This window comes from Sturnus vulgaris, chromosome 2, assembly GCF_052056855.1.
Source record: "Sturnus vulgaris isolate bStuVul1 chromosome 2, bStuVul1.hap1, whole genome shotgun sequence".
Taxonomy (NCBI): Eukaryota; Metazoa; Chordata; class Aves; order Passeriformes; family Sturnidae; genus Sturnus; species Sturnus vulgaris.
The window spans coordinates 24328444-24348853 of record NC_142244.1 but is presented as its reverse complement, the minus strand read 5'-3'; the positions used below and the strand labels follow the sequence as shown (position 1 = coordinate 24348853).

The following is a 20410-nucleotide window of genomic DNA, read 5'->3' as shown; positions in this document are numbered from 1 at the left end:
ATACCAACTTCTTTGTCAGATCATTCCTCCTAGCCCTTCTAAACCCTAACCAGAGATCTTACTCAATTACTGAATTTACATTTGTTCTACTGAGAAATTACTAAAATGTCTCCCCAGCTGTAATGAATAATGAAACACTACACTTACAAAAATAGTAATTAGCAATATAGCTCAAAATAAATCAATGTGTGGATCAGACTCACAAAGGCAGGAGGGAACGCTGCAGCCATTAAAATAGGTGGAGATGAAAATAGCTAAGCACTTGGGGATAAAGAAAGGGGAAAAAAGCTTAAAAGAATTTATGAATGTCCATGTCCTATAGATAATTAGCAATCCACACAGTTTGGATTGCTAACACTATCCTGAGTCTGACTGCTCCATTTCCTGCCAGTTCCCCTCAAATACTATTCAGCACAATTAGGAGTTTTCTGAGGATGTCAAGCAGCTGAAGCAGCCAAGAAAAGTAAGAGGAAATAGAAGAACGTCAAACCCTCATCAGTGGTTGTCCAAGAGTTTCCATCAGGACTCTTATCATCCTTCCTTCCAGATGAAGGAAGAGTTGCCCACTCTAAGAAAAACAAAATGCATAAGGATTTATAAAACTGACAACCATTATTACTTCTACATCTTTGAGATGGATCTCCCTTGTGGGGTGGGAAAGGAAGCAATGAAACAAGCAATAGGAGACAAGACAATGGGAGTGTGTTGAAAAGGCATAGGTAGCATACTGGTTTACAGAGGAAAAACAATTCAGATGCTACAACAGCCAGCTGGTTTTCCCCTAGCACTACCTAAATATAGCATTATTTTTGGTAAAAAATTCATGGTTCTGCTTCTTCAGGAAGTCACAGGACAAGGTTGGTTCTTGCCAGATCAATTTATTGATCCATTAACAATAAAAATACCAAATTGTTCATAAGATACATCTTTGGAGTCAAGCAAATCATAGGTCTGCTCAAACAACCCAGATTATGGTATGCAAATGTCTACATTATGTGGCCAGGTCATGTCACTTATTGTACTATACTTTTCATATTAACTGGCCCCTCTGTCAAGAAAATAGAAACAATGCAAAAATCATGCAAATTCCATCATAGTGAATTATTATCTCCCTAAAGCTTTAGCCCAGGAGTGTGTTGATTTATTTTCTTTTTTTCCTTTCCTTTTTTTTTCTCTTTTGGTAACTGTTCCTTTCCCTTCCAGGTCAGGGAGAGGAAATAATATTGTACAACTATCACCAACTGTATGTCACAAACACACACATATGTATAAACTTAGTAGAGTGAGAAAGCAAATTGCAACGAATACATTGCCTGAAGTCAGTCTGCATAATGAATTCACTAAATCCTACAGAAATTAAATCAGAAATTAACCCCAGATAGAGAATATTTCAAACAGATTAAATTCAACAGGACTCATTTGAACCTTTCCAGAAATAATGAGTTTTGAATGTACAAACACTTTCTGTACTCTCTCAAATCAGCCACTAAGTTTTTAGAGTCTGCCTGATCCTTAGAATACCTGAGGATACTCATGTAGAATTGCGCCTGCTGGGGTTTTCAGGTGACTAACATTTTGATTTCAGTGCAAAGCAGAGAAAAAAGTTTCTACATGTAATTTCCTTTGGTTGCAGAAGCAATTATTTTGAAGCCTGAAGAAAATATAACACATTTCCCCAAGAGGCCTGCTTTACAGATTGTACTCTCACAGAACTTTACCACGAATTTATTAACATTTTAGTATACATTTCTATGCTTTAGCTCTAGTGGTTCCCTATAAACTTGACTCAAAGAAGAATTAAAGGGCCAGGTTTTAAGGAATGAATGGTGGGATCTTAACAAATGCCTCATTGCCTTAATCCTATTGAAACCAGTGTGAATTAGGCACCAAGGCTCTCTGAAAATCCTGCTAGGCTCCTGCCTATATAAATCTTTGTTAGGGCAGTTCTGTAAATTACCTAATACCACCCTGCCACTGTTTGGAAAAAGGCTTGTAAATATCTGCTGTGAGATTGCAAAGTAAAACAAAGTAGCTTAAAGAAGACTTAAAGTGTTAGTAGGAGATCTGGATATTTGGAGTTTATTAAACTCGGGGGTATAAAGGGATTACACTAAAATCTTGGTCCTAGTTTTTGCAGTTGGAAATTGAAAGTTAAAATGCAGGAGGGAGAAGTTTGGCAAAAGAGAACAGAGGATCCAAGGGCTAGGGCAGCTGACAGATGGCTATCCTACACCCCTGCCCCACCTTTGCTGCTGATTCCTCTGTTATCCTGGCCTGTGCTTTTCATGGGGTCATTCCAAGTGACAACTTCTGCATCTCTCAGTAGCTGACTTCAGACACCTTGAGTCTGATTTGGAGCAGTGCCGAGCACTCAGAGCTGCAGCTGACAGTAATGGGAAATGTTTTCAGATATGTGCAACTGAAAACAAAAACTATGAATAAAGGTCAGGCCCTCTGTTCCTGAAATTCAGGACATAAAACTAGGGCATCCTGCTGACCAAACTCTTTGTGTCTCAGCTGTCCACCTGCAAAGATGGAGTAAAAATGTTCAGTTATCTCACAGAGATGCTGCAAAGAGTCACTAAGTGATATTAGGGATGTGCTCAGAATCACAAGACAATCCAGAAGAGAATTAGTATTTCTGACTTCAGAGTAAGGTTTGAATAATATTAAGCAAAGTTGTGGAGATCACACACTGACTTATTATGAGAATTCAAAATAATGAATAACTGCTCATTAAGGGAGCACTGTACATTCTGTGACCTGCATGCAGTCAGAATCCCTGAAAAGAAAAATGTGTTCCTGTTATTAGAAGCATACTGAAATGCATTCACAAGAGGAGACCATACTGAGGTTGCACAGACAACTACATTCCCAGGGTTGGCTTACTTCTTTTATAGCATCTTTAATAACTTTCTTCTAACATAGTTTCTCCATGGTGTTTATCACACATATATTAGCTCATATTACAGCTGAAGTCTAAATCTATTTCCAATCCCAATAATGTGGTATAATTCAACTTTTACCCAGATTTAACTCCCGAAAATAATACATATAATACATAATGGGAGCTCAAACCTCTTGGCTTCATCAGCATCTTACAAAAAAAACCAAAAAACCTGAAACAACTTTCAGTGTCCAAGAGGTGTCAAGCCCCTATCCAGTAGCCTTAGGCAAGGTGTAGGATTTTTCAACAAGCAGCTCCCAGGTAGAAACAACCAGTGGCTCCCCAGGGTGCCAGCATCCAGTGTGGAATAGGATGAGGCCGGGGGCCCAGCTGAGTCCCAGAGCTTGTAGGAAGCTGGTGGCCTCAGAAGCCCCTGGGAGCTTCCTCCCACATGGAGATACAGATAAAAAAGCACTGGAATCATCAGCAGTGTGCTGGTAGTAATACAACATATCTCCATAATCCCAAGCTGCACCAGGGGAGGTCCAGGTTTGACACAAGGAGGAATTTCTTCACAGAAAGGGATGTCATACATTGGAATGGGCTGTCCAGAGAGGTGGTGGAGTCACCACCCCTGGAGGTATTCAGGAAGTGGCTGGATGTGGCGCTCAGTACCATGGTTTAGTTGACACAGTGCTCATTGGACAAAGGTTGGACTAGATGATCTTAAAGGTCTTTTCCAACCTAAATGATTCTGTGATTCTGTGATTCCATTGTGGGAGTTTTACATCAGTCACTCAGTATCTGCCTCCAGGTCCAAAGCCACAAGTTGTCCATCATTGAATTAGGTGAGGCAGGATCATCAGTGGAAAATGAAGGAGTTTTCTTAGAAAAAAATAAATTAATAGAAAGTACATCTTATCTGGAAATTTAATGAATGCACAATTACTGCATCAAGGAAAAGCCCCCTAAAGATTTTATCATTTAATATGTAGAAAAAAGCTATTGAACAGAGAATTACTTTGCTCGAAGAATCAGCTATACCCTTGCCTAGTTTTTGTTAGCTCCGTAACTACCCTAGGAACATCAGAGCTGGAATAGCAGGGCTGCTGCAGGGCAGAAGCACAGGTCATTGACAGAAGTGGAGCAAAGGAATGGTAGAAATCTTGTTTAGCGCTTTCCATGCTCTGTATAACTGAGCACAATCTCACTGCCACTGGCAGTAAAATGACCTCCTGTTTACAGTACTTGAAACTTATGGTTAAAAAAAAACCCAACAAAACCTGTGCCTATCTCCAATTCTGATTAACTTCTCCATGCATTTTTGTGCTGCTCAGCTTTCACAAATGGATTTCCAAACAGTAGAACTGCTTCGTATGGTACCCCTCAGAGGTACTCAGCGTTCTCTGATGTCTGCTGCACCTGACAGCAAGAAGAGTTTAGAGGCAAGTATCTAAGAGAAGTTGAAAAATTACAGGTTGGGGATATCAGCATCCATGATATCATAGTGCATGAAGCTAAGAGAAAATGAATCATACATGAAAGATGGAACTGGGTGGATATAACAAGGCAGAGCAACAAGAAGCATATTTTTCCCTCTGCAGAGACACCTCAGAGCCACGGAAGAGAAGCAAGGAAGCCCTGCCAGTGGGGTCACTTACTGCACCTTGTGAGATGGGAAGGCTGACCTTAGCTTGGTAAAGCCCCTTCAGTTCCAGTGCAGATGCTTACAAGCTACAGTCTTATCTGCTGTGGTCAGTGCTTCTCCTTCTAGAGGGATGAGAAGCCAGTGAAGTCCCACGATCACAGATACTTCAAATAAAATTATCTCCTAATGTAGTCCAGTTCCTTTTCTGCCACCCCCTCCATTTCTGTGCAGTAGCAGTGCACGCTTCCACAAGGGTTGCAGTAGGAAGGTTAGCCTAAAATCCCATCTGCTTTGGGAATAGAAGGGACTATAAAATCCCCACCATCTCACAAAAGTTAGCACAAGATCTACATTTCCACTGCCTTCCTGGCAACATGTGTTAGGTTTGGCCCAGAGAGACAGCCACATTTTCGCTTGGCAACAAGGTCTGTTTCTTCCCTAGACTGACAGCCTCTCCACTTCCATTCTTAAATGGCAGAGGGACAGTGTCCTTCCTCCAGACCTGCGAACGAGACCTCCTCTTTGGCCACCTACACTGGCCCCATGAAATATCTCTTCTTATCACTCTGTCTTGACTGTCAGCTCTGCACCAGTGCTTTGTGCACCCCTTGGAGAAGTAACTTTCTTCTGGAGATAATTCATGGACACAGATGCTTAGGAGGCCACACAACAATTCTGCAGCAGCCAGCATATGTAGCCATGGTAGAAAAAATTCCTCACCTGTGCCTGACCAGAAAATTGTCTCCCATCTTATACACCAGAGATTTGAGAAAGAAAATACAAATATTTCTGGTCTCCACAACAGCAACAGCATAGTCAGAGTGTGGAGAATGCTCTCATCAATGAAAGTGTATGACAGTGTACCACGAAGATTCTTGCTTCTTCTCAGGCTCTCTGTTAAGTGCAGTTTGAAGACTCTGGTCTCTTTCTTAAGCCCATCCTGGTGTGGAGCTTATGATCAAGACTCTGATATGAGCACATTCCCACCTGGAGATCCTCCAGGGCAGCAATCAAGAGTCTGAACCTCATGAGTGCAGCACATGCTCAGAATACAGGACTTATGATAGCACGGACCTGCTTGCTTCCACTATTTCAGGGTCAGTTCTTCCTTATGAGGTCCTCCCACAGAGTCCCATAGGTATATACATGTCCCACTCCATAGACACAAATAAAAAACGACTGGCAAACAAAGCAAACAAATTATTTTCATTGCTCAGTTTATTACAGGTAAGGAGAAGGGAGAAGAAGAAGAGAGAAACAAACCTATCCTTTTTCTGTCCTTTCTAGATTAAATCATTCACAAGGAATATAAATGCTAGCTTAAAAGTTTTTGGTTGTATAAAACAGGCAGAATTACTGCAGCAGATTATTCAACTTTCTTCTGTGCCTCAGTTTCCCCACATACAAATGGAGTAATAACAAGCGTGTTCCAGGATTTATTTGTTAAGGATCTAGCCTCCAATATCAATGAAAAGTGTAGTACTAGTTTCAGTGATAACACTTTTGGCCCATTTTTTTCAATTATTTTGCAGCCCATCATTCACAGGCACAAGTCAAAAGTAATGTGACTCATGATTACATAAAAAGACTGTCTTACAAGCATCTTTCTGGGCACATATTAAAGGTGGAAGCAGAAAACGTAAAATGGAGACTACCTCTGAAACCTCACTTTGACTTCCTCCTGCAGATGCCTTTTAACAGTCTTTATTATATAATTTTTTTCCTTGAAAGTGTTCCCCATCTTAGCTACTACAAAGGACAGAGATCACAGAGTGGGTGGGAATTCAGTATTTTCCTGTTATGCTAATTTCAAGCACAGCAAAGTGCCTTATTTGCCACAAAGCATTCAAACCCATCACTGAATGCAGAATACTGATTTCCTCATGTTCGTTTTCTGTGGTGGTATTTTGCCATAATATCTCATTGCTTCACGAGCCTTAATGGATATTCTCCCAGGGAGATAGGTGAGGTTGTTATCTCTATTTTACAGACATTAAAATCAAGCAAAAAGAAGCAACTACTAATTTTGGGTTCCCAATGTGTGATGCCTCGGACTGGTATTTCCCCAGCTCTGTGTGTGTTGACAGCAAACCTCCATACAATACCAGCTCTGTACTTCTGCAAGTCAGACCCCATGTGTCTCAAACTGAGAACCCAGAAAATGAGAGCACACCAATTAGTGGCCACCCATGGAAAACCTCATTTATGTGGCCTTTTCATATCACATAGGAACTTGTGACAAAAGGCAGGAAAAAGCCTAATTCTTCAGGGCAGTATTCAATTGCCAAAATATGAGACCATTCTTCTGTTTTTGAACAGCCCCCTGGCCAATTCAATGCATAACCTTCATCACCAGCAGTAAATGAAACAGGAGACCTATAGAAATCAGCTTAGTTTATGGCAAAACCCATTCACTCCCTAAGTAGATTCCATTCTGTGCACTGAATGAGACAGGGATCCTGTTAAAAAAAAGGTACCAGCGTTTGATCTTATAATTAAGAACCACATTTTTATGTCTATTGATGAGAGAAGACAAGTTAAAGATGGATAGGCAACCCTTTTAATTAATTTTCTGTATACTAAATGTTTGACTTTGAAAACTAAATGTATGCTTAATAAAGGTGTTTAATCTTTTAAATGTAAACTAAAAAGGGAGAAAATAGGAAATATCATCATTTGAAATCATAACATTCTCCTCCTTTGTATTATAAAGGTGCAAATGTTACCTATTAAATGGTTGCAAAATTCTTTGCACTTTCAAAGCTTTATTCCTCTAATCTCAACAGACAAATAAATTTAAAAACCACAATGTCTATTTGAAGAAGACTCTTACCAAGAAAATTCTTGTCCAAACAGGGAAAGCTCATCAAAGTTTGATGTAGACGAAAAGATTGTCTTTGACTATTACAATTTACCTCATCTCCCAGAAGCTGGGTAATCCTGACTGTAGGCAGGGTGTCTTGTTCCTCCTCTTGTGTTGTGAAAAGACTCAGGAATAAACAAAGGATATCTTCCTAAGGGTTATATGGATTTAGCATGAGATATTGGAAGATACCACAGATCAGATTTAGTTCTTCTATATTCCCATGCAGCAATAGCTCTTCTGCTGCATGAGAATACATCCAGAGAAGGTGAATTATATTTCAGTATATTTTATTCTATATTCCCAGCAACCACCAGGACACATCATAATGGCAGCAGAGGGGATTAAGCACTGAAGGAGACTTCTAGTAGGAGTACAGCAATCCAGTTGGGAATTTCTGAGTGCCTGCCAAACAAATGCTTTGAGACAATTCATGTCAGGTAGAAGCAGGCACCAATTGATAACTCTCTTGTAATTATTCTCCCATGAAGATGATGAAAAGGGCACCTCGGTGTGGAGTTCCAGCAGATGTTTGTGTTCAGGAGATGGATGTTGGAGCTAAGGAAGCTAGGAAACTAGGAAAAAGGTGAGATGTCTTGCTGAAACCATAGCCTTAAGTCCATTAGAAAATATGGTAGAACTGGGCAGCTTAGTACCATAATACAGCAAGTGAATGCCTTTTGAACCTGCCTATAACAAAAGCTGAAGACATAGTGACATCTAAACAGTCTGGGTTTAGGCATCTTGCTCAGGTTATTAGGGAGGTATCTTCTGATTTGGATCCAAGCCCTGAACCCCTGCACTGAAAGGAACAACTCCAGTTCCACTCTAACAGCATTTAGTAGATAGGTATTTATTCAGTATCTCAGTGGACACACTAGCTTCTTCAAATTATGGAAGATGGTGGTTCAACTCTCTACTGTACCTGAAAGATCTCATGCCTTACCTCCCTCCTACAAAAGACTGTTTACAGCAAGCTGCTTCCAGCTTTTCCTGCTTAAGTTCCTTGGCTTTTTCCATGGAAGAATTCAATAATCATCAGGCCACAGAAGTAAATATCACTTTATATCCTACTGGTTAAGCACAGTCCTCCAAGAGGACAGACAGGGTCCAGTTTCTGCTTCAGTGAATATTTGATAATAATAATATGAAATATTGTTGAAAAAGCACAAGAGACCATTTAGTCCATCCTCTGGTCCAGAGGTACTTCCTGCAGCCCTTCAGTGATTGAACCTGCCACAGTTTACTCAGTATATCACAGTGCATCACAATCTTTTTGGACACCTCTTTAAAGACCATTACTCCTAGTTTTATACATCATGGGCAGGAGGAACAGTTTCTTTCAGTTGCCAGACTAGCATCTGAACCATTCTTGGCCTTATTCCTTTTAGGTTAAACAACCCTAATTATTTCAGTCTTTTCTCCATTGACCTCAAGCAATTCTCACTATCCCAGTCTACATCCTCTCATTGGACCACACTTCCTCAGAGTGCAGTACAGAACTAAGGTAGGACATTTCAGCTGAGTCCTACAAGTGCACATCAGAGCTGAAGGCTTATGAGATGTTTCTGACAGCCTGTGCTCCCACTTGCACAGCCTGGTAAAATGGTGTTCCCCTTCTCGGCAACAGGATGACATTCTAGCCTAACACTGAACTTGTGGTCCTCTAGAGACCCTATCTCCCCTCCTGAAGGACAGCCTGTGGTCTCCCATGTAGAACTGGCTGTAATTTATTAATCATCCCCATGGAGAGCACTTCACATTCACTCTGATGCTGTTCAAACCAGGTCGCTGGTTTGACAAGCCTTTCTTGAATTACAGTGGTTTCCCCCCGCTCACCACAGCTGGTTTATGCCATCTGTAGATTTTATAAAACACTTCCTCTAGACAGTTATCCAGGTTAAAATTATAAAGTACAATGTATTTAATGAAAATATGAAGCACTAGTAGACCACAGCACAAGCTTGTGGCAACCTGCTCAATAGTTTTCTGTTTCAACAGGAAATCAGTGAGAATTGTTCATTGAGTAGAATTATCTTCACCAGTTCTGCATCCCTGCTATAAAGCCTTTCTTTGGAACATGTTTCTTTGCTTCATTTATGATAAAAGACTGTGAGATAATGTCAAAATCCTCACAAATGACAAGGTATGACAACTACTTCCTCTGTATCCACAAGGCTTGTTACAGAAGAAAGCTAAATTAGTTTGACGTGATCTGTGCTTGACAGATCTGTGCTGGCTTCTAATAATCTCTTTTATTTGATTATTTCCACCATCTTTTTCTTCTCCAGGAATGAAGTTAAACTGGGTAGTCTGCAATTTCTTATCTTCTTATTTTCAGCCTTCTGACACCTCATTCAGGCCTCATGAGTCTTCAAAGCATTCAAAGCTTATGGTTCAGAGATTGCTTCCCTCACCTTTTTAATAAGCTAGGATGACTTGAAAGAACCATCTTACATCAGTACATCCTGATTTGTTCTGCCATTTTCCTAGATCCTGATCTTCCTCTTTTGTGGCTCCTCTTACCTCTTTTGGCCATCAACTTGCAGTTGAACACGTTAGTGAAGATATGCAAAATGGGCATAAAATGCTTTAGCCTTATTGACAATGCTTGATGTAAAGCTTCAACCACAGCTCTCCCCTCTGCTCCATGAGCATCACAAACAGAGAGAGTCAGGATGATATTATTTCACTATCTTGCTCAGGCTCAATTATTATTTTGTCTGTGTATTGAGCTGATTATGGCTTACAAAAAGATCATCTAGGCATGCCAGTAAACAACCTCTGAATGCTATGGAGACTTAACAGTTATAAGTGTAATTGTCTGAGGACTTTAGGCACCTCCACACTTAGAAAGGAAGGAAGCTCTAAAGTTCTACAGGCTATGACAGACACCTGTAAGAACGTACCTCAGTTTGGAACAATCCCTTATTTCTCATTTCAGAACAATGGTACAATACTGTGAGACATTTCAGAGTCTTGACAGTCACACCCTGATTAAAAAGTAATTAAATTCTACAAGGAAAGGCATTATCTCATGGTATCTCTTCCTGATTTTTGGAATCATACCACTCAAAGCAATGAATATAGGTAAGAATTAACGGAACTTTAAAAGAAAATATGCTATTTTCTTTAAAAGAAGTTTTCCTAAGAGACCTTGACGCATTGGGGTAATTTTTCACTAATTTGTCTTCGGTTTTTTTGTTTGTTTGGTTGAGTGGTTGGTTGGGGCTTTCTTGTTGTTCTTTTTGTTGTTGTTTGTTTGTTTGGTGGTTTGGGTTTTTTTTTTTTCATCTTCTACAGAATCTTGTATGCTGGCATCATAATGGAGGGCTCTTTTAGCTGCATATCCACTTTCACCATGTAAGAGTGAACTTCAAGCATTGTTTCACATATTAACTTTACTAACTATCCTCTGGAAGTTATCCAACTTCTGTTTACTTCATGGAGATTTCAGCTGGCTTCAGTTCTTCAGTTATTTTGAGGGGGAGATCTTCTTTTCCTTGCTCCATTTGTCCTTTTCTTAGGATTTTCTCTCTTCTAGCTGGTATTCTGAGTGGAATTTAGTACACAAGGGAAAGGCCATTTGCCAGTCCTGTGTTTTAGGCAGGACTGGTTGAATCCCTATAATGATTTTGACTGAAATTTTAACAGTCAACATTAAACATCAATTGCAGTTGTCAGTCCTCAGAACTCTATGTAGGACTTGAAATTGTCTTGGGTTTTCCATGGGAAACGTAAATGCAGGAAGGATTAAACCCACAGTGTTTCATCTTTGATCAGGCAAAATCTCCAGTCTGACAGAATCATCTCAGCCTGTGAAATCCAGGTTGCTGCAAGCTGCCAGTCTGACTTCTCCAACATAACAAGCTAAGAATTAAACTGTTAACACTAGGCAAAGTGAAAGTTCACAATTCTAAGGAACACAGTGAAGTGTCCCTGCTGGGGGTAAACTTTTGGTCCAGCTTACTGGACCAAACTTCTGAAAGCCCCTTTGCCTCAGTTCCCTATCATTTCAGTACTGTCTCCCAGCTTGACCACTTCTCTCAGGCACAGCCAAACACATGATGCCCTCCTTGCATTTGCTCAGTGGGTGATTTCCAGCAGTGGATTTCACTCTTATGTGAAACCAAAGGGCTGCAATTTTACTGTCAGCAAATAGGCAACTGGCACCTGTTTCTTTATATCTACCCTTCCAAACCTAGACTTTTTATTAAATTATTTATAAATCCACTTTGAATGCCTTACTCCTAAAGCTGTGGGCTGACAGAAGGTGGAATGATACAAGGAGAACAATGGTCAGCTCAAAATCATGGTGGTTTACATCCTGCTGGTTTCAATCTGAATTAATATAAATGACTGGCCTCTTCTGCAAAAGAGCATAGCATAGTACCATGGTGCCCAACCTGCACACCCTGGAGTACTTAACATTGCAGATTTATAAGGTCATTGGATGCTGCTAATAAAATAAATGGATTAGACTCCACTCAATAGTCTGATGAACTGAATGCTAATTGACAAGTCTTAACATTTATAATGATAATCAGAACTGTAAATTATTCTGTATATTACCAATTATTAGAAATCATCTCAATTCATAAAAACTCTGAAGTTCCTGAGAACACAGTAGCAGTTCTAGGCAATTATGGGAAGGGTGGAATAAAACTAGCTTCAGAGTGGGGTTCAGATCCAAACACACTCCCCTGCACTCCGGAATTTTAGGGCCATTCAAACCAAATAAGTGAGATTCTTTTGGAGCTTCTTAGCTTTACTAATTATCAGCTCTTACAGAAAGGTGTATCCTCCAGAGAGAACGCCTAAATATTGTGAGATGTCCCAGCTTTCTATAAATAGAGATATACTGTGATTATGGCTGGAATTAATTCAAGAAACTTCTGATGCAAGATGAGTAATGAAGGGGACTGACATTTATTGGTCATAATTTAAGAGACTGTAAGTACATCCTGCCTTCCCTTTTGAGACATAAATGACAACCATCCCTGGTTGACAGGTTCAGGACATCCTGTCTTGGGCCAACAAGACAGCTGTAACACAGCCTGCCATCCAACAGTGGCATCAGAAGCCAAGGGACAAATCTGGAAGGAGCATGGACCACCAGGAAAGCAGGAATGCTGATACTAGTTTGTACTGCATGCACTGCTCCTGTTGCAGCCATACACTTCCCAGCTGCTGCTGTGGCTGGGCAACCTTTTGCCTAAGCCAACACTAAAGTGAGAAGTGAAGATGCACCACTTTGCTGTCTCTGTCTAGAGATGCTCATTTGTGTCAGCTGCAACTCTGCCCAAGTGGAGAACTGGGGCAGATAGAAAAGCAACTGGAGCACAAAGAAGGAACCCAGTGTTCCTTTGGAAACCTGTGCCAAGAATGGTGAAGGGAGCCAGACTCTGACAGTAGTGGCTGATGCTGCTAGCAGGAATACTGCATGGTCAAGGGGGCAGGGGGAAGGCAAGGAGCAGAGAAGACTGGGAGAGGAGACAGAATGAGCATCAGGCAGAGGCAGCAGGAGCAGTGTAACTCCAAAAGCACAAATTCCTTTTGCCATATTTAAAAGCAAATCATTATTTTCATTACATTATTCCTTCACCCCAGAAATATATTGTAGGCTGGATCACTGTGGTGGTCAGGGAGGAGCTACCACTCTGGTGAATAGCAGGGAGAAAACTAAGTTGTAGCCCTACTCTCAGGCTCTGGTCCATTGTCATAAAGCCTGGGTCTGAGAAGAAAGTCAATGTGTTTGTGTTAAAGGAACTCAAGGGGCTAATAAACATCCTAGCACTGCAGGAGTGGCTGAGAATGGATAAAGCAGAGCTTTGCCTCTCTAAAGCATCTCTCACTTGAGGGCTTCTGAATCCTGTCTTTTTTTTCCCCACTCTAATCGTTTAGTTTCCAAATTAAAGAAGTATCTTGCAGAGATGGCCATAACAGTCAGAGAATGTATGCTTAGATCAAGTCAGAAAGAAGGTTAATAGCACTGCCAGAAAGAGAAACCAGCTCTTCCTAAACCGATTCCTCTATACTGGCCTGTGGTGCTCACAACCATGAAAAGCCATCAAGTTTTACACACACACACTCTGCAGGTGATAGAAAGAGCCCTAAGGAAATATAAACACCTTCTCCACATGAGGCTATCAGAACTCTGAGGTTACATGTCACCTCCTGGTGTGCTCAGGAGGATCTTGGAATTATAGATTAAATGAATGTGGATGGATTCCAGACTTTGATTTTGGACTTCAGATGTTGAAAGATGTTTTATCTGGGTACCTGCTCTGGCACTCCCACAACAAGATATTCTACCAGCAAGCATTTGTACCTTCCACCATGCCTTTCTGGATGACAAAACTCCTCTAATCAGCCTAACATTCCTCTGTGTAGAGCTGCTGGGCTACAGTTGTTTCGTTCCAGTTGTTTCGTTCTGGGATTTCAAAACTTAGATGCAGACAGGTAAGGACTGCTGCCAAATCTACCCCTGAGACCTGTCAGACTCACAGCAAACAGGGGAAACACATAGTGACTTCCAAAGGGCATCAAAACAGAGACCTGCCATCAAAAGGTTTCTCATCCTCAGGTGTCCTTAGAGCACTGTCATCAGAGCTATTGTTCACTCTCGAATCCAAAAAAAAGCCCTCCCTGTGTAAGGAGGAAGCCCAAAGCAACAAAGGAATCACAAGTCATTTAGGTTCAGGAAGAGGACAATGGGAGGGTTGTACAGAAGGAAGGATGCATGGGCCAGCAGTGCATGCACTGAGCAAACGGCAGTCAGCAATGCACTACCAGCCTCCCACAACCATGCAGATGCCTCAGCTTATAGAGCATGGTGCTAATAACACCAAGGCTGTGGGCTTCATCCCATATGGACCATTCCCTTAAAAGCTGGACATAGTGATCTTTGTGGGTCCCTTCCAACTCAGAATATTCTCTGATTCTAGTGCTTTTGCTTCAAATTATCTCAGCCAAAAGCAGAAGCATCCTTCAGGCTATAGCTGCTGTTTTACCTGTTAATACACCAATCCCTCAGCAGATACCTGTCTGCTTGGTAGAGATTAGGCAGAACCCACTTCTGGCACCATATCCTCTGCCATGGACAGCACATGGAGCACAGGACTCACTATGAGGAGCACATGCCTCACTGCACAAGCGCAGCAAATCCAAGCAGGAATATGCATCCTTCATTTGCATCATGCAAGACAATCAGCCTGCCTTCCATTTTGCAAGGGCTAATGGATCTTGTTCACCTTCCCACTAGCACAAGAAGGCATTGCAACTTAGCAGCTCCCAGCAGTGAGAAATCCCTGTTCTCTGGAAAATGGGGAGAAGAAAATAGAATGTCTGTGCAGGATAATCCTGGGATGGCATCACAGAATCCAAATCTGATAATATTCTGAGTTCAACGAGATCCACAAGGATCATCAAGTCCAGCACTTAAGTGTGTAGCCCACCCATGGATTGATCCTACAGCCTTGGTGTTCATAGCACTATGTTCTAAGCAACTGAGCTAATCTCAGGGTCCAGCACAGCTGGCCTGAAATGGGAGTGGATTTGAGGTGAAAACACTTTGCACTTTCTCCTTCTAGTCAGTCAAAGCCACATGACCAAAGAGGGGTCCCTCTCATCCCCATCCCCAAGCGATGCTCACCCTCTCAGCCTGGCACGGACAGAGCCTGGAGCTACAGCTCATTTCCTTATCCTGAGGCAGGAGCAGCTCTGAGATCATTCAGGCAGTATTAGGCCAGGACAAGTCCTCAGATAATACATGTTGGTTCCTTGGGTTGCACACGTGTCCCCAGCCTGGCATGGTCACACAGAAGATTCAATGCAGCCCTCTAGGCAGGGATGCCTCTGCATACCAGTGAGTACTGCCTGACTGGTTTTTGCTGGAACTTCAATTCAGGAGCAAGTGGCCAAAGACAACTCGGGTCCACAGACTGGTATCTTTCCCACTAAGCACTACCACTGTCCTTCTCCCACTGGAATCTCTGCCTGCAATTAGTTTCCTAGGAGGGGGCTTGTCTGTACCATTAAGAACAGCTACATTACGTGATCTAGGAGAAATCAATGTCCCTAATAGTCAGCAAAGGCAGTGGAGGAGAGGGTCATGGGAGGGCTGTTACTCTGGAGACACCCTTCTCAGTAGAAATCCCAGGGGTATTGCTCCAGGAAGAGAAATAGTGAGGACCTGGAGTAATTAAACTTCCATGGAAAAATTGTTTACTGGAAGAAGCACAGAAGCTGCTCAGTGTCTCTCAGAAAAGCAGAGGCAGTGGCTAAACTCTCCCTAGGTGCAGATGAAGTGCCTCTGCCCTGAAGTCAGCAGTCTGTGCTGATTTACACCGTGCTGGCAAGTGGTGGGAGGAGGGGTGTGGATAGACACCTTTCCTTTAAAACACCCCTTTTCCTCTGTCCACGGTAGTGTTTAAAGGCAAGACCATGCCTTGCAAGTTTTGAACATCTAGATCGTGCAGTATAATTAAGTTATCCTAAAAGGAAGCTGAGACATTTTAATATCCTGAGGCAAGAAAACCTTAGCTCTGCAGGCATCTTCCTCTCTCTTTTTCTCCATTTCTCCTTCTTGTACACTTCTGCAATTCCTGGAATGACAAGTCACCTCACTGGCTGGCTGTAATTGCTGAAACTGTTCCCTAATGCTTTTGCCTTTTTGTTTGGTTGGTTGGTTGTTTTTTGGGGGGTTCTTTTATTTGGTTTGGGGTTTTTTTGTTTGTTTGCTTGCTTTTGTTGTTGTTGTTTAATTGCATTGAACTGCATCTTTAGAGGTACAGCCCTGTTTATTCATGCTGCTCGTGTGGAAGGGGGAAGAAATGCAGTCTGCCTCTTCTCCCCTCTTGCTCCTTTGATTTGATGGGTGTGGCAGGTTTAAACCTTTGCAGCCGCTGACTCTCCCGCGCTGAGGCGAGGGGAAGATGGAACGGGAGGGAAGCCATCGTCTATGGCTGGTGATGAATGAGACTCATCTCACCCACAAGTGGGGAAACCTGCTTGCGGGTTATTGTTTAATCACTCATGCAATCAAATACTGAGCACATACCCCCATAATGTCCATCTGTTCTAGCATGCAGTGCATGCAACACTTGCATTTCTAGCCACCTATCTCACTGCCCAGCCCTGCATGTTACTCACTGCATCTCTCGCTAGCGGGAAAGGTTGAGTTCAGGTTTTCAGATATAGCTCGACCCAGCCTTTAAGTAATGCTGCCTCTCAGCTGCATATTTTGTGGGCTCAGATTCAGAGCTGCAGTCAACTGTAGGCAGAAATGACAACACTTAGCTACCTACATCTCTCATGGGCGGGCACAGTCAGTCAGTCAAATACTTCACTCTTCACACTGGCATTGCACCCACAAGAAAGAATAATCTGCCAGGTATGAGCGTGTGAACATATTTGTCTCTGAGGGGTGGGAGGACAGACACACAGAGGCACACCTAGACACAAACGTGAAGAGATTTCTTCCACGCCCAAGCCTGTAATTATAACATCTTGCTCTTTAGCTGCCAGAAAGGCGGGACACCTGGGACTTCGCCTGAAAAATAATTCGAGAGCTGTCTTTATTTTGGGAAGGAAACTCCTGCCAGTGCTGAAGAACCCATTCCATCTTTTTCTCTCAGTGAAAGGTCTGGGTGGGGACAGAGGAGGAGCACATGCTGAGAACCGAGGTCTTTTTCTTCTCCCAGCCAGAGCTTCCCCTGGTGTATCACCAGCTTTCCCGAGCGAGCTGCTATATTGCCAGTTTGGCAACCGCGGTGTGTGTTCAGGTACAGGAGCAGCAGCTGGGCTGCGAGCCCAGCGCTATCCACGAATAGGCTCAGGCAGGCACAGTCGGGTCGTGTGGCGGCGCGGGGCTGGGGGCAGCATGCGGAGCGGGCGGGCGAGCGCACGGAGCGCCGTGCCCGTGCGTTCCCGTGGAGCGGGGCCGCGCTGCCGTGCACGCGCACAGGGGTGTGCGCCATGCGGCGGGTTCGTGCGGGAGCGCGCAGAGGGGGCTGTGTGTGAGCGGGGTACCTGCATGCCACGCATTCCTAAAAGCCACAGAACACAAAAAGGCAGGAGTAACCCAGAGAGGTGTAAAGAACAGATACATCAGAATATCATTCAGGAGCTTTAATGCCCAGCCTGCGACGGTACGGGCAAGATGATCCCTATTCTCCTGTAGCGTTCTTCTGACTCCCAGAGCTCCTACTTTATTTTAAAATTCGCCGTGCTCCTACGCCCACCGCTCTGTCACTTTGCCTCCCTGTCTGCCTTCCTTCTCCTCCTCTGCTCTTTTCATCCCGATTTGCCATCAGAACGTGCTCTGCTGGCTGACTGCAACGTATTCCCCCCACCCACCCGCCCTTCACCCCGTCCTTCCAGATTTTAATGAGCATATTATTAATTGCAAAAAAAATTGAAAAACCTGCCTGAGGAAAAACATAGGATGACGCAGGGTCTCTTTCTATCCCAATCACTTGCCCCTCCCCATTATTCTACAAATTTCTCCTTCGTTTGCTAACACACACATCTCCATTCAGAAAGACACTTTAACATGAATTTTCTTTCAACACTGTGCTGTTCACAAGAACTGTAGTTACTCACATCAGCGTGTGAACAGAATACTGCAGTGCTACGCTGTAAAAGACACTGAAATTTACACATATATAAAAAAGTAGCCAGTATGGTGCTGTGTCTGAGTTGAGTTTTGTGCTCAGAACAAGGACCAAAGCTCCTTGTAACTACCTACAAATCCGTAATTTTTGGAAGTTTCTAAAATGCCTTACAAAGATAGCTAGGGTCAGTTCCTGCCTCAAAGTTCCAACTGCATAAATCCAGTATCCTCCTAAGGAAGTCCAAGAGGTTCAGCCAAAAAGGCTCTCTTAATCAGGAGCAGGTTTGGGCTTTCACACAAAATAAAAGGGGGAAGGGTGAGGGGGAGATGATCTAAGTAGCTTTTTTTTCTAGTTTCATTATCATTTTGGACACAAAAATTTTGACACTGAAAACTAGCCTCTACCTAAATCTCATCATTTCAATTCCCTTATAGCAAAAGCCAGGCAGTACCAGAAAAGAAAACGAGCGGGTTTCCAACAGGTTCACGCCGCGAGCTTCTCTTATCCTACCCGAGTTCAGAGCTAACAGAGGCGTGGTCCTCTGTGTCTACCAGCTGGTGCACAGTTGTCTAACTGGTTGTACTATGAAGGGTATTGCAAAGAGGGTGACTCTCCCCCTCATTAGGCTAATGCTTTTGTTATTATTTAATTGGATTTTTCACCATAGCAGAGGTGAAAAAAAATTCCTTCAGGTTAATTCTTGCTCAGATTTTTGTAACACAAAAAAATGAATACACCTGTCCTCCACGCCACCTCACAGCACAGGCACATAAAGCATCTCCCATTCATCAGAAACAGGAGCAATTGAGAGCGTTCTGAGCAGGGATCAAGGCTCACTGGGCATCCGTTCTTTTTTGGCATAAGATGAAGAATTGCTTCCTTTATCTCCAAGGTAGAGCCAGATCTCATCACGTTTCCTGCCAGCCGCAACACTCCCCTCCACCTCCCTCCCCCCGCCCCATCCACACCCTCAGAACCACAGACAGAAAATCCTAGGCAATATAAATGCCCTGATTAAAAAAAAAAAAATAAAATAGAGGGGGGATTCTGGTAGCTCCCCCAAATGTGCATGTAGGCCACCCCCCTTCCCCACATCACCAGCCCCGGAAAGGCAAAACAGTCACGTTGCAGGGTGTGAAAAGAACCTTCAGTCGCAAGATGCTAAAGAATTGCAAAATAGTCTTCTGCTGAAAGCAGCTGAAATTTCTTCCCCCCTTACCCCAGCCCCTACCCCAGCCCCTCACACACTCAGGCAGACACGCACCCCACGGACATCCAGCAGCCTGGGAGATTTCTCAACAGAAAGAAATATAAAAATCTTAAGCTCTACCTGTTTTGTTCTTCTCATACAGCACAGCATGATCGTATTGTCCCCTTCCTTCCTTCTTCTTCCTTCCTTCCTTCTCCTCTCTCCTTTTCCTCTTCTCTCTCTTATCTGTCCCCCCCCACCCTCTCCACTCCCTCCCTCCCTCCCTCTCTCTCTCCCTCTCTCTCTCGCTCACACACACATACACACACGAGCACACGCGCACACACACCAGGGCAGTTAGGAGCTACTGGAAGGTCCACAGCTATTGCTCATCACACATGCACACGCTGCCTCTCCCTGCCTCCCTCCCTACCCTTCCCAGAATTGTTCGCCAGCTCTCCCTGACTCGTCACCTCCCCACCCCACCCCCACCTCGGCAGCCACCCCCACCCCCCAAGTCCCTCGCCAGTCTCATGAATAATTAAAATCTTCAATCTGGACCCAATTACCCAACGACTTTCCCACTGTATAGAGGCGATAGGGGAGAGGGGACACTGCGGACTGTGGAGGGGTGGGGTGGGCTGGGGTGTGTCTGGGAGGCACCGGGCGGCTGGGGACCCCCCAGCCCTACTCCCACCGGCGCAGCCGAAGCCCCCTGGTCACGCATAAATCCCAGGAGTGGGATTTATGCCTGAAGAAAGCATACATCTTTGCTTGGGTGGGGTGGGGTGGGCACGGAGGGGAGAAGAGGGAATGGAGGTACTGCGCGGCAGGCAGTATTATGCCATGCACAGGTGATGTACCGTAGGTGGGAGCTGCGAGCAAAACGGGAACTGGTGAATATGTTAAAATGGCTGTTAAAAATCCCTCTCCCCAGCAAACATATATGCACGTGCTGTCTTCTCTGTATGCATAGTCATAAACCCTGAATAGTGATGTCCTGCAGCACCGAACGGGACAACTTTCTCCCTTGTTCCCTCAGTCCATCCCACAGACCTTCCACAGGCACAGAAAATGACACTCCTGCAATACTTTTTTTTTTTTTCCCCCGAACAGAATAGCTTCCAAACCCACAGAAATAATCCCTTTTCCTTCCGTATAGATCTCAATTAATTTCCATATCGAAGTAATTTCTATGCCTATTGAT

At 43.4% G+C, this 20410-nt stretch overlaps 1 protein-coding gene across 1 annotated transcript in view; it reads right to left on the bottom strand.

Annotated features, from left to right (window-relative positions):
* GAP43 (growth associated protein 43) overlaps positions 1-19693 on the bottom strand; it is a 53882-nt gene extending 34189 nt beyond the window's left edge. The window contains exon 1 of the mRNA XM_014878585.2: positions 19345-19693. Coding sequence (XP_014734071.2) covers positions 19345-19374 — 30 coding nt within the window. The 5' untranslated portion in view covers positions 19375-19693. The remainder of the gene's footprint in view (positions 1-19344) is intronic.
* Between the last annotated feature and the right edge of the window lie 717 nt (positions 19694-20410).